Consider the following 14,641-nt stretch of genomic DNA (forward strand, 5'->3'; position numbering starts at 1 on the left):
AAAATTCCCCGTGCTGGGGTGAAAATTGAGAGGGGTTTTTTTTGGGGGGGGGGTTGTTTAGTTTTGTTTTATTAGTTTTGGTCTGTAAATTCAGGTACAAGTAGATTCTTCCACTAGGGTTGGAGTGGGCTTTGGTCTACACCAGCCTGGGGCAGCTGTGGACTTGTTCAAGGAGATGCGAAGCCTTAGATATGCAAATTCTGTTTGCAGTCCCCCAGTGAGCCTTGTGCTTTCAACCCAGAAAGTTCCCAATCAACTGGGATGACAAATACAAAATACAGACACTCCAGGGAACAGACCCGGTAGGAACTGACCACAGCCAGCTGGCCAGCCTGATGTTTCCCGCTTTGAACCCTGGGAAGAAGGGGGGCTTGGATCCAGTAGGATCCATTTCCCTGAGCCACCCCCAGCGCCCCCCCCAAAAAAAAAACCTGGCCCAGGAACATGGCTTGGCCAAATGCCAGCAGGGGACCTTTGAAAGAACCAACCCTCCCCGCTCCCCACCCAGCCCTGACTGTGACAAGCTGACAGTTCCATGCAGCCAGACAAACCCCAAGCCAGCACCCATGCCCTTCTCTCCCTGCTGTCTTTTTGGCCAGCCCGACTCAGCAAGGAAGCAGGGGTCTGGGTGCTCGAAAGTTGCACTCAGCTACCTCTGGATCTTGGCGGGGAGCAGATACCCTTTGTGGCTTGGGTTCTGGTCCCAACTCAGCCTCTGCTAAGTATCCGTTCCAGCCTGTCAGGGAGTTCGCACAAAAGGACTGTTTCCAAGTGTGGTTCGTGATCTGTCTGGACCAGGACCACCAGAGATCCAATGACAGGCCGCGTGCGTAGCATCGCATGCCAGAAGCTGCATTTCTAGTGGGAGTCTCCAAGAGATCTGGACCCAGACCAACCTGAAACCCTGCGAAAAGCCTCCCCGCGCTCCATCTCCCCCAAACCAAGCAGCTCTCCGGTTACCTTTGCTTTCTCAGCCAGGCCTGTCCGGAATGCCCTCTAGGGAAAGCCAGGGTGCCGTTCGGCTTAGTGTGGATTTGCTCTGCCTTGCTTTTCGGCCTTTGTGTCATGTCGTTGCAAGACCATGAACCAGCTTCAGGAGACCCAGGTTCTAACCTTGGATCTGCCACGTGGTCCTCCCTGCCGCCGGGACCTCCGTTTTCCCATTTGACTCAGGAGTGCCCTGGGCTCTCTGCTGGTTGAGGCTAGAGCTCTGAATAATGATCATAGGCCCCTGAGGGCAAGCAGAGATGCCCGGCCGCTAGGGGTCGCTGTGGCTGTGTGCTCTTGCTTCCAGAAGTTTGCGTCTGGAGGATACAGGACAGACAAACTCCTCAAGGTTTGTGTAGCTGGGGAGAGGACAGAAGTGTCTCCAGAGAGCTAGGCCATGGCAGAGAAGTCCCAGCTTGAGGAATGAGCCTGTCAGGAGTGAAGTTGAAGATGGCTTTCTGGAGTGTAGCGGGAAGTCAATGGAGCCAGTCCACCGAGGCCCATCGAGGCTAGAGTTACCAAGGAACCTTTCACTTTTCAGTCTCGTGCCCCAGCTGGCTGGAGGCCACCACCAGGTGGCCTGACTTGGGGCCACACTTGTCTGTGAGGCTCCGGGGACCACAAAGAGACTGTAAACATTAGACCTCACAAATCTCTGGAATTTTCAGGATTCTGTGACTCGATCGGTGAAACTGCATGCCGGTGAGTGGGGGGGAAAAATGTATCCGAAAGATAATCCCATTGGCTTTGGCATTTATTGTTAATTGAATTTCCCCAGAAATGGCAGCTGAAAGATTTGTTAGCGTTCATGAATTTACATCAAGTTAAACATCTGTTCCTCTTTACGCGGAACTCCAGCAAAAGTTGCGGCAGTGGTGGCGGCGGCGGCTCATAAATTAGATCAGGGAGGAACATGCGTCTTGCTCTTTGCACAGCTTAGCAGTTTCAAAGTAGAGCGAGGAATGACACCTCGTCACCCAGGCCCGAGGAATGCCACCATGTTGGTGGGTGCCAGACGGTTACACCAGGTTTTCTGCTTTGGTGATAAAGATCTTGCGACATCACTTACCAGAATGACTGGGGACAATGTGGAACCAGGGCTGCCATTTCTGGAGGTAGCTGCAGGGGGGGGGGGGGGAGGGTGGGAGGAGGGGCGGGGAGGGGAGGGGAGCCCACCCATAGGCAGACCCCCTAAGGGCAGCCAAGAGGATAGGGTCACAGCCTGTCAATCTCCCTTGGGCCCCTCCATGGTTCTGCCCGGATGTTGTTCTGGTTGCTGAGCTCAGGTCTCAGGCCACCCTGCCAGGTGAGCAGAGGCTGGAGTTCAGTGAGTGTGGCCCACGACCCACCCAATGCACCCCAGAGTGGCCCCCCAGGGGCCAGCCCTACTTCCTCCTTCCTTCTCTCTTCCCCCTGGCCCGCTCCGCCCCCTGGGAAGGTATCTGACATGGTGGACAATGATGAGAAGAGTCTGTTTCTATCTAAGCGATTTGCTTCCTTTCTGTAAATCTTGAGAGAAGCCAGGCGCTGGTGGCTCACGCCTATAATCCTAGCTACTCAGGAGGCTGAGATCTGAGGATCACAGTTCAAAGCCAGCCCAGGCAGGAAAGTCCGTGAGACTCTTCTCTCCAATAAACCACTCAGAAAACAAGAAGTGGCCTTGTGGCTCAAGTGGTAAAGTGCTCCCCTTGAGCTGAAGAGCTGAGGGACAGCGCCCAGGCCCAGAATTCAAGCCCCACCACCAAAAAAAAAATTCTTGAGAGAATTGTTTTTCTGAAGTGGTCCTGCTTTGGCTCCATGGCTTGGCCCTTGTTAATTACATTTTAGTTACATACATCCTTTTCCTGAGCACTGTAATTAAGACATCCTATTAGGAGCTCCTTGGGGTTTAATTCAAGCCTGTTAATTGAGCCCCATCCTTTTGCAGAGTGTGAACCTGAGCACAACCAATGGGAGCAGAGGGGCGGAGCCCGCTGGGTTAGGGATTAAAAAAGGAAGCACCCTGCCTGCTCTGTGTGCTTGCTGACCAGATTTCTGGATCTTGATGCACCCTTCTGCAGGAGTTGCCTGGCTGAGTTCCTTTTGAGTTGGTGTCTTTATTCCTACCAAACACCCCAACATCCTGAGCTATGTCTTAACAGTGACATAGGCCTCTGCCCCTCTAAAATTCCTCTCCTCTGTGTCTGTATCTCAAAGGGTCTGAGAGTGACAGGGTGTAACCACCCACTGAGCCACCCACGCTCCTCCCCCTTGGCTCTGTGGAGACCTCCAGCTCCACCCACACCGGGGCCTGGATGACGACAGTGCCTTGGGCCAGGGTACCAGTGACGGATGAAATATCCACAAAGACTCCCTCGCCTCCTTTTGTTTTGCAATAGCAAGCGTCTCTGACGCACGCTTCATTCCAGAGCCATCTCCCGGCTTCCTATTTCCCTCTGCTCAAAAAAAAAAAAAAAAAATCAAATGCGCCTGCGTTTGCGCCCCTGCTCCGTCTGTGTCCCTGGCCGGAGCGGATGGAGTACGGCCGGAATGGGAGAACCTTAGAATCTTCGAAGAGGGACAATTATTGAGGGAGCCAGATTAATGAGGTGTCATAACAACTTAGCCAGATCCGCGGCTGACCTTTCTCATGGAGAACGGGGCTTGATAAATGTAGTTCATTACCAAGTTCTGACATGAAAATAGGCTCACACTCGGGCCTCCTCAGCAGGCTGATCAATATTTTATCTGCCAAAGCAGGCCCGGTCTGTGAGCAAGGGGAGGGCCCTGCGTGTGCTGGCAGGAAGCCCAAGGCCAGGGCCGGCTGGACAGGCCCTGGTGCACAGGGGGACTGAAGGCCAGCAGAAAGGTGGCCGGGTCCTACCAAGGGCTATCAGGCCAGCTAAGACTCACAGGCCCATCATGGGAATGGTCCTGCTCAGGAGAAGGGAGGGAAGAAATGCAGGCTGGCTTTCTGTGTACGTTGGTCTATGTACACCAGGTGAACAACCCCCCCTGTCCCAGGCCCCATGGGGAAGGGACCAAAGACAAATGAACCACAGAGAACTCAGGCCAGGCACAGTGGCCTAAACCTACAATCGCAGCTACTTGAGAGATGGAAGACCACTGTGCAAGACATAAAAGTATGCAAGACTCCCTCTCGACCAGCATCTGGGCATGGTGGCACATTCCTTTTCTTCCTCCTAATGACACAGGGATGCACAAGTAGGAAGATCACAGCCCAGGCTGTCGGGGATAGATAAAGTGAAGCCCTACCTCAAAAATAAGGCCAAAATAGGGCTGGAAGCATGGGTCAGTGGTGGAGTGCCTGCCTAGTAAGCGTGTGTGTGTGTGTGTGTGTGTGTGTGTGTGTGTGTGTGTGTGTGTGTGTGTGTGTGTGTGTGTGTGTGTGTGTGTGTGATGGTATCAGGGCCGTCCCAGCAAGAGGAAACTTGGGGCGCTACTGATGCAGAAATGCGCACACTGGCCAGCTTCCCCCGTGTCCCCATCCCTGTGCAGCACAGCGCGGCACTAGGGCTGCTCAGTGACACCAGGCAGGTGGCTTTATTCCCTTCAGGGAAACTCGAGTCCTAGGCTGAAGAGGGGCCTCAGGCAGGTGAAGCAGGGTGAAGCGCATCGAGGCCTGCCCCTCCCTGGGGTCCCCAGCCCTGACGGCCTTCTCACATCTGCGACACACACGGCCCAGTGGGGGCCCCGCACACTGCTGGCACCGGCTCTGCTGGCACAAGATGGAGGGGTCCGGCCCCGGGCAGCAGGGACGCCGGCCCTGGGCACTCAGGGCGCGCACCACCCACCCCTGCAGCAGTTGCCAGGGTGGAGAACCCAGAGGCCTGTGAGCTCCCAGTGAATTATAAAGGATGAGACAGAAGGGCAGGGCCCAAGAAGTGACCAGAGCGCCCCCCTCCTCCGCCCCAGCCCCCCTCCCCACAGCGGCACCCCTAGGGTCGGAGGCAAAGTCTCACTGGAGACCCCCCGTGTGGAGCTGGAGGCAGCTGGGAGGAGTTCCATCCTATGAGGCCAGGCTGGGGAGGAAGGCCGGGGACCCGTCTGGCCCCGCCTCGCCTGCCCACTTCCGTTCCAATGGGTTTCGGGCAAGATTTCCTCTCCTTACCCAGATCTGAGCTCCATCCACCTCATCCCACCCCCCAACAAAGAAACCAGCCCGCCGGGGGGCCCATCTCACAGCACAGAGTGACTTGGTAGTATCACGAGACCACCCCAAAAGGGGGTGCACTCCCAGAAATCCCTCTCCCCTCTCCCCAGGCAAGAGAGGGTAGGAGAGGGTCATTCTTGTCAGACCATGGAGACTCGCAGAGAGTCAAGTAAACATACGGGAGGACATGGTTCCGGGCGTCTGTGTCTGGCAGGAATCCCTGGACCCCGATTTGAAAGAAAACCTAGAAACACAAATATGCTCCAGAGAAAGCAGTCGAGCCACGCAGGTTTCTCAAGAGAGAGACAAACAGACACAGACACAGACAGACACACACAGCCTGGCCCCTTGTCTCTTTGTCTTCCAAGCCTAAGCTAAGGCTCATCAGTTACAGCTGCTGCAGACCACTGTGAGTGGACCGCAACAGCCCCGCGTGGAATGAACTGTTATTCCCAGGTCTCCGATAAGACCACTGACACCCCCTGTCCCACATCCAACGGTGTGGCAGCATCGCAGCTGGGCCCCAAACCCAAGCAGGGGCAGCCGGGTGCAAGTGGTTCACCCCTGTCATCCTAGCCACTTAGGGAACTGAGATCTGAGGATCGTGGTTCAAAGTCAGCCCAGGCAGGAAAGCCTGCGAGGCTTATCTCCAGCAAAAAGCCGAATGTAGAACTGTGGCTCAACTGGTAGAGCACCTGACTCCAGTGAAGAAAAAAAAGGCAAGGGACAGCAGCACCCAGACCCGGAGTTCAAGTCCCAGGACCAACACACACACACACACACGTGTGCACACACACACACACACACACACACCCCAAGCTGCTTGTTCCTCAGCACTGCTTCCTATCAATTCCAGGATAGACAGATGAAGAACCCACACCCACTCTGGGATTCAGCAAAGCCAATTACAGGGAGTCCTTTGTCTGCCCCTACCCGCTGCCTCCCCTCTCCCCCCCCCCCCCAGTTTACAGCCCGATAGCGATGATCTTAGTGGCACGTCATCAGCAAGATAAATAATGTCAGGTCACAGTGCATCACAGGCCTCATTTGCCAAAACGCTGTGCAATTCTGATGCTGGCGCTCATCAAGTCCGGGCTGCGATAAAAGGCCCAAGAGTAATGGGCTGTACGCCTCTGCTTTCATTTCCTAAAACTCCTTCTTTGTTTCTTGGTCATGGACTTGTGTACACAGGCTTGTTTGCAAGTAATCCAGCGCTGGGAGTGTACTTAATTGCTTTAAACAGGGCTTATTGGTCCTGTTAACTAAAACTCCCTAATCTATGAGGCCAAGTATTCCAAAGCTGCCTTGGAGGTAGGATTAAGACAAAAAAAAAAAAGAACTATTACAGATACAATTGGGGGCTTGTTTTCCTAAAGCTGCTGTGATTCCTCTAGAAGAATTTCTCCATTCCATGGGACACTCGCTCTATGTCTGGCTTGTATTAGGTGCTCAATAAATATCTACGGGCTGAGCAGGCAGGCTCCCTCCAGTATTCATATACTATGTAACATCCATTCACTATTCACTAACTCTGTAGAGGCTGGGTGTGGTGCTGTACAGCTATAATCCTAGCGACTCTGGAGCTCAAGGCAAGGAGGATGGACATTGAAGGCCAGCTTTGACAAAGTTAACTTGAGGCACTATCTGAGAAACAAACTAAAAGCAAAAACAGGTGTGCAGGGATAGAGGAGGGAGGGGATAATGGCAAGTATGCCCTGAGTTCAATCCAATGATGATGATCATGATGATGATCATGATGATGTAACCAAGTGTAGATGCAAATGCCTGTAATTCCAGCTGCTTGGGAAGTGGGGGGTCAAGAAAATCATGATGACAAGACCCCATCTCAACCAATAAAACAGCGGGTGTGGTAGTGCAGACCTGTCATCGCACCTATGTGGGAAGAGCAAACAGGAGGATTACAGTCCAGTCCAGGCTTCAACACAAGACCTTACTTGAAAACGAACATAAGGAAAAAAGGCTGGGGCAAGGTTCAAGTCGTAGAGGACCTGCTTAGTGAGCACCAAAGCCCTGAGTTCAAACCAGGGTGAGAGAGACAGAGACACAGAGACAAAAACAGAGAGAATGTGTGGGATGGAAGAGCAGGCCGACCCACAGCCTAGATGCAGCTATAATCTAATCTAATACTTCATCGTTGATGGTAGCTGCATCCTGTGCAGCCTCTGCCACTGCTTGTGAGCGAGATGGCCGAATGGACCCAGAGCTACACAGCGCCCCCTATAACAACCCCATCTCTCCTTCCAGGTGGCACCTGTACCATGGCCGGCTATGCCCGCCTCAAGAATGTCCTTCTGGCTCTCCAGAGCCGCCGGCAGCCTCTCGGCGAAAGGGACAGCAGGCGGGACCCTGGCACCCAGAAGCGCCTCCTGGTGGAGTCCCTGTTCAAGGATTTGGATGCTGACGGCAACAGCCACATCATCAGCTCGGAACTGGTGCAGGTGGGTGCCCCCAGCTTCTTCCCCCCACCTGCCCTGGGCAGAGGCAGACAGCTTGAGATCACTTGGCACCCAGGCCCACCCAGCTCCAGAGCTGCTGCTGCTGCTGCTGCTGCGTAAACAAGAACCTTTTTCGAGCCCATTGCTCTAAACCCGGCAGCCCGCAGGGGCCCCAGGCACCCGAAGCCATTAGCAAGCATAGTAATTGGACTACGATTTCCTCTTTAAACTTTAATATGTTTAACGTCCATTTCATAAATCTCCCCAGCAGAGCCCAGATCTCGGGCCTTTCCCTGACAAAGCCATCAGAGGTGTGTACATGTGGGGGGGGGGGGGGGGGGAAAAACAGCCTTCCAGTGAGCACTTAATCCATTTCCAATGCAGAAAGAGACAAAGGGAAATCTCCATCTTCCCAAGATCGATCTGGGACACTAGGCTCAAATCTGGCTTATATCGAACACTGACTTGCTGGGCAAAGGATCTCTCTCTCTCTCTTTTTAAACATTATCACATTAAATTGCCTTTAATATAGCAAGCCAAGCTAAGAATATTAAACAAATAGAAAAAGCCTCTAGCTCTCCATTTCTTCTCTTCTGAGCCTTCCTCCCGACCTTCCTCACCCACACCTCTCTGATTCCTGTCACCCTGCTATTTTCTGCACGTAAGAGCAGACCAGGTGGCCCCAAAAGATCCTTCTCAGCTAAGATTATCTAAGGTCCATCAGACCAGACAAGGAAAAGACAGACTACGCCCTAATCTCCCTACTCTCCCAACCCGCTGTGTGACCTTGGAGAAGTCACTCTCCCTCTCGGAGCCTCAGTGTCCTCATCTATAAAATGAGGTACAAACCTAATATTCTGTGTGCCTGAGTGAAAATGGAACGAGGTAACTGGAGGGGGTGGGGGAAGTGGGGAGAGATGGGGGGAACATGGGTCAAGATGCAGTGTACTTACACACTGGTGTCTCACGCCTATAATCCTAGCTGCTCCAGAAGCTGAGATCTGAGGATTGTGGTTCGAATCCAGCCTGGGCAGAAAAACCCATGAGGCTCTTATCTCCAATTAACAACCAAAAAACCGGGCAGGAAGGTGTGTCTCAAGGAGTAGAGTGTCAGCCTTGAGTGTAAAAGTTAAGGGAAAGCACTCTGGCCCCGTGTTCAAGCCCCAGTACAGACACACACACACACACACAGACACACACACACACAGACACACACACACACACACACACTGCACTATACTCATAAACTGACATGTTGGATTGCAACCCTTGTACACAACAACCTAAAGATAATTGGAGAACAAAAGAAGTAAAAGGAGGAAACGGATCAGACAAGAGAGAACCAAAATGCTGCCCTGAAATCCTTGCTTAGCCTTGAGCCATTTTTTTCCCCCTTCTGGAAGCATCGATGGCCTCACTCACAGCTCTGGCCTTGTCCCTCCTCACCCACAGCACCTGCTGACGGAGCAGGACCTGACCGGGGACCTGCTGGGGTGCTCGCCGGGGGACCTCCTCCGATTCGACGACTACAACCATGACGGCTCCCTGACGCTGCGCGAGTTCTACACAGCCTTCCGTAAGCCAGGCGAGCGGGGCCGAGGGGCTGACGTGCCCACGCCGCAGTGGGGGGGGGGGGGGGGGGGCTGGAGCGAGCCTCAGTGCTCTCTGCCAAGTGGGTTTTTCCTTAGAGATGAAAAGCCAGCTGAGTTGGATTCTGTGTCAGCCTCAGCATTCACAAAAGGGCAAAAGAGGCCAGGCCTCGGCTCACGCCTGTCATCCTAGCTACTCAGGAGGCTGAGATGTGAGGATCACAGTTCAAAGCCAGCCCGGGCAGGAAAGTCCGTGAGACCCTGATCTCCAATAAACCACTCAGAAAACTGGAAGTGGCACTGTGGCTCCAGTGGTAGAGCTCTCGCCTTGGGCTGAAGAGCTGAGGGACAGCGCCCAGGCCCAGAGTTCAAGCCCCACAACTGACACACAAAAAAAAAGGCAAAGGAGAATGGATGCCTTTGGGATAGTTTCTTTGCTAATGGAAGACCGTGACCAGCATGGACTTGTGTGGGAAAGTCTGTGACCGTACATGGAAGGGTCAAGTTTTAGGGCCATGCCCCTTGGGGAGCTCTGCTTGGACACTTGCAGTAGAGGCTGGAGTCTCGGCTAGGCAGAGGCCAGGAGCAGGCTCCATGGACAACAGAGGGAAACTGGGTCCAAGCCGAGGAGAGGTAGGTGATCCTCAGAGAGTTGTTGCTCTGGTGAGAATGGTTCCCATTAAATACCATTCCCACAGGGGATGTCTCCAGCACTGGCGATGACGTTGGCCCAGGGTGATTTGCCATCAGATGTTCTGAATGACGGGGCTTCTAAACGATGTGAGGTGCAGGAGCCAGTTCCCGAAGCATGCCACAGATGCCCGGATGTCTGTGTGTCCCCAGTGAAGGAGGGACAGGGCGGGGGACAAACCAGACTGGCCAAGAGGTTATCCAAGCTCCCCTGGCATTCCCTGGATACGGCCTACAAGCTCGCAGCTCAGCCCCTGGCCTTGGAGAGCTGGTGCAAATCCCCCAGAGATCCTGAATACCTGAGCCACAAAATTTTGTTCTAGATCCTTCCTCTTTAGTCCTGACCTGGAGTTTCATCTTAGCAGGGGGCTGTTTCTGCTTGATACTGTTTTGTACACTTTGAACATGGCTTTTTTTGAAGTGTTGTTCCAATATGCCACTTCCTACAGGAAGTGCCCATGAGTGTAACATGGCGAGGGGCGGGACTTGCGGTTCTCAGCATCCTTAGTACCAAGGGCCAAAGTCCAACACTGATGGCCTCTGGTCCTCAGCCTCCTCCCTGCTTACCAGCAAAACACATCGGCCAAAACTAGTTCATCCTCAGGTATGAATGACCCAGCAGGCTTGTCTTGCCGTGGGGAGTACTTGCTTTGTGGAACCAAGGAACTTGTTCCCAGAAATGAATCTCCAGGTTTTCAGATGTGCAGAAGTAAACCAGCAATGCCCTAGGCGCAGCTCAGGAGTTGTGATGGTTCACGTGTCAGGCAGGTGAGCAACCAAAACTTGAACAGTCAGTAGCTTCAAATTGGTCCTGCTGGGAATATATCTACACTGCAGAAATTAATGCCAGACCAATGACACCCAAAATTTGTGTGGGGTCCTCTCCAGAGAAAAACCAGGTGTTCCGGAATGACCTGCATATCCCTAGATAGACCCTTACTCCTGTCCTCAGCGCCCACCTCCTGCGTTATTTCCCCATCTACTGCCCCACACCGAGATCCTGGGTGATAATGACCGCAGATATAATAGATAAGAATAAGGCAGGGTGAGCTAGGCATCAACAACTCAGACCTGTAATCCTAGCTACACAGGGGGCTGAGATCTGAGGGTAGTGGTTCGAAGGTAGCCCAAGCTGAGAAGTCCATGAGACTCTTAACCTCCAATGAACCAGCAAAAGGCCCAACGTGGAGGTAAGGCTCAAGTGATAGAGCACCAGCCCTGAGCACAAAAACTAAACGAAAAAAAAAAAAGAGGGAGAGAGACAGGGTGACTGGGGTAGATTCAGTGAGAGAAGTCTTCTCGGTCAACACACTTCCAAAGCGAGTTCTAGCACCTGCCCAGAAGGCTGGCCGAGCTCCAGCTCCCCGGCCAACGCAGCAAGGAAGGAAATGATGAGTGGATATTAGCAGCCAGAGGCCCCAGGCCAGACTACAGGGATTTAAAAGAGTCACCAGGTACCACAAAGGCATCCTCATGAAGCCTGGGTACACCATCCTTGTTCCTGGTACTGGAATAACCCCTGTTTCATGGACTGGATTCCTGAGACTGGATCTAGACCAGCCAACCAGGCTTTCTACATACACAGGAGGTACCCTGGGAAAGGGGGCGGGGTCTCAGACAGGGTAACCCAGTGTCTCGCTCCCTTCATTCCTGGATTACTCTTTGAAAAGCTTTATAATCATCATTTTTAAAAGCAGATTCGATTCTGCTGTCGCCTTGAACATGTGTTGAACCAAGAAGCTAAACCATTCATCACAGCCCAACCCAAATAATAGATATGCAATAAAATGTAAACTCGCAGCCATTAAAGAAGCCACAGAACGCGTTAACCCGGCTATAAAAGGCCTGACACACGGCCAGCGGAACAGGCAGGGATCAATGGCTTCTCAAAGTCACAGGAACTCTAAACTGAATTGCCTTCGCCGTAGGCATAGATTTACGGTTCAGTGAGTTTTAAATGGATAATTGAAATGAGACATAGACTTACAAACTTATTACTCAGCAATCAATGAGCGCTAAAGAAATCCCACTCAATCCCAGAAAAATCATATCTCAGAACATCTCAGCAACAACAGTTTGGATTTGAGTTTAACAACTAGAGCTGACAGGCCGGCGGAGGCTGGCTGGAATTTTATTTGCTCGTGTCTTTGCGTGATGCTGGTGTGTAAGGCAGTAGCGATATCTGTGGGGTGGCTGAGACCATTGTTGTTGTTGTTGTTGTTGTTTGTTTATCTCTAATTATCAATCCTATATTTTTAGTATATATTAATTGTACAAACGGGGGTTTTATATACTATTTCCTACACGCATATAATGTCCTTTGATGAAATTCACCCCTTCCATGGCTCTTTCATATCCTCTCTCCCTTTTTCAGTTATTTTAACAAGTTTCATTTATGTATATATATATGAATACTACTTCGATCATATTTCCCTTCCCCCTTCCAATTGGATCTGACTCTCTAACACCTCCTGATTTTGCATTCATATCATAAATCTTTTTTTTTTTGGTCTAGAGCCCACTTATGAAAGATAACATGCAACATTTGTCTTGGTCAGACTTATTTCACTTACTATGATTTCTGGTTGCATCCATCCATTCTCCTGCAAACAGCAAAATTTCACTCTTCTTTATGGCTGAATAATACTTCATTGTCATTGTGTGTATATACCACAGTGTACTTACCCATTCATCAGTTGATTTATACCCAGGCTGATTCTATTATATTAGTTTGGCTATCGGGAATAATTTCTGTTCCTCACAGACTCCCCATTGAATAATGGTGGTTTGAGAGTGTTTTCCTATAGAACTGGCTTTCCTTTGTAAGTGTGTGTGTGTGTGTGTGTGTGTGTGTGTACTGGGACTTGAACTCAGGGCCTGGGCATTGCCCTGAGCTTTTCCTCTCAAGCCTAGCACAGTACCACTTGAGCCGCAACTCTACTTCTGCCTTTTTTTGCTGGTTCATTGGAGATAAGAGTCTCATGGATTTGTCTACCTGGGCTGGCTTTGAACTCGCTCCTCAGGCCTCAGCCTCTGGAGTAGCTAGGATTACAGGCGTGCACCTCCAGTGCCGGCCCACATTTGTGTATTTTTGAGTTTGGGGTAGGCCTGTCTGAGCCACTTTGTAGCCTGCAGCTAGATGAGAATGAGACCAGGGGTCTCTCTTCCTGACTTGCCAGGTGGCGTTCCAGGCACCTGTTCTGCGTTCATTGACAGAAATGAAAGATGAGGGTGGCCTCCTTCGCCTCTTCCATCTATCAAGGGAACATTTTCCTCAAGTTGCTTTTGGCTTGCCCCTATCAAAGGCAGGGCTAGGAAGTTAAAGAACTATGTCCTACATACATGCCTTGCCCTCTCTCCCTACGTCTCCTACAAGAAATACAGCTGCCTGCCCGGGCTGTGGTAGAAACCCAGGCTCCAGAGCCATTGGTAAGCAAGATGCATCCGGCCCTGCCTGTCCATCATGGCCAATTAATCTAAAAGTCACTGTCTACAGAGCTGCTCAGTTATGCATGGTTTTTCTTGGGGGGTGTTGCATTTTGCTCAGAATGTTCAGGTGGGGGTCATGGAGGGAAAACATGTTGCTTCAGTGAGGACTTTTTCTCCTCTCTCCCTCTCTCTTTGAATTCGTTATGAGTTTCCTCTGCTGTTTAGAGAGATGACTTGCCCTTTTAATTAATCCTGCGAGGGCAAGGCTGGAGAACGTGCGGCCAGGGCAGGAAGAGCTTGGGCTGGCAGCGCGGTGTTGGGTAGAGGGCTTCTGGTAGTAATCAACTAGGTCGCCCGGGACTGCAGGGCACTGAGCAGGTGGAGTGGGGACACTGGAGGACTCAGCCAACCAATCACCCGACTTCTGCAGCCAGGGGACCTCTTGAGTCAGATGGAAGAGTCCCCTGGTGAACTGGTTTGTCGTTGTTGTTGTTTTGTCAGTCTTGGAGCTTGAACTCAGGGCCCCTGCGTGCTGTCCCCGAGCTTTTTCACTCCAGGCTAGCACTCTACCATTTTGCGCCCCAGCACCACTTCCCGTTTTCTGATGGTTCATTGGAGCTTAGAGTCTTGCAGTCTTTCCTGCCCAGGCTGGCTGTGAACCTCAATCCTCAGAACTCAGCCTCCTAAGTAGCAAGGATGACAGGTGTGAGCCACCAGCTCTGAAGATTTGACTCTAAAGGCTCCATTGTGGGGGCCCAGCAATTTCCAACCATTGTCTGGTGCCAAATCTTCCAGCACTTTCCATTTTTAAAGACCCCAGCAGCTGGAAGCTGTCAGTGGCCTCGGTGCAGAGCAGTTGAACAGTAGAAAATGAACTCATTACAGGTTGTTATTGAACATCTATTATATGCAAAGTGTAAAGAAAACTCATTAAAAATCTGGTGCTTTGGTGATACTTGTTTTAGACCCACCACTTGGGGGGAGAGAGGCAGGCATGAGGTAGCTGGGTGCACTGTCCGTCCCAAATCCTGGATTGCTAAAGCAAACTCAGGGTCCTGGGTCACCCAGCCCAAGCTAAACACACTAGCACAGAGAAATCTTGCCTCTAGAAGATTTATAAGAGAAATCATGCTTTTATAAGAACTTTGATGTTTGCCAGGCACCCGTGACACACACCTGTAATCCCAGCTACTCAGGAGATCTGAGGATCTGAGGATCTGAGACCTGAGGATCATGGTTCAAAGCCAGCCAAGGCAGTAAAGTCCGTGAGACTCTTACGTCCAATAAACCACCAAAAATCCAGAAGTGGTGCTGTGGCTCAAGTGGTAGAGCACTGG

The 14,641-nt window shown here is 51.7% G+C and overlaps 1 protein-coding gene across 1 annotated transcript in view; it reads left to right on the forward strand.

Annotated features, from left to right (window-relative positions):
* Fstl4 (follistatin-like 4) overlaps positions 1–14,641 on the forward strand; it is a 309,447-nt gene that overhangs the window by 223,270 nt on the left and 71,536 nt on the right. The window contains exons 5-6 of the mRNA XM_013030921.1: positions 7,406–7,599; positions 9,049–9,172. Coding sequence (XP_012886375.1) covers positions 7,406–7,599; positions 9,049–9,172 — 318 coding nt within the window. The remainder of the gene's footprint in view (positions 1–7,405; positions 7,600–9,048; positions 9,173–14,641) is intronic.

Source organism: Dipodomys ordii, unplaced genomic scaffold (genome assembly GCF_000151885.1).
Source record: "Dipodomys ordii isolate 6190 unplaced genomic scaffold, Dord_2.0 Scaffold135, whole genome shotgun sequence".
NCBI lineage: Eukaryota > Metazoa > Chordata > Mammalia > Rodentia > Heteromyidae > Dipodomys > Dipodomys ordii.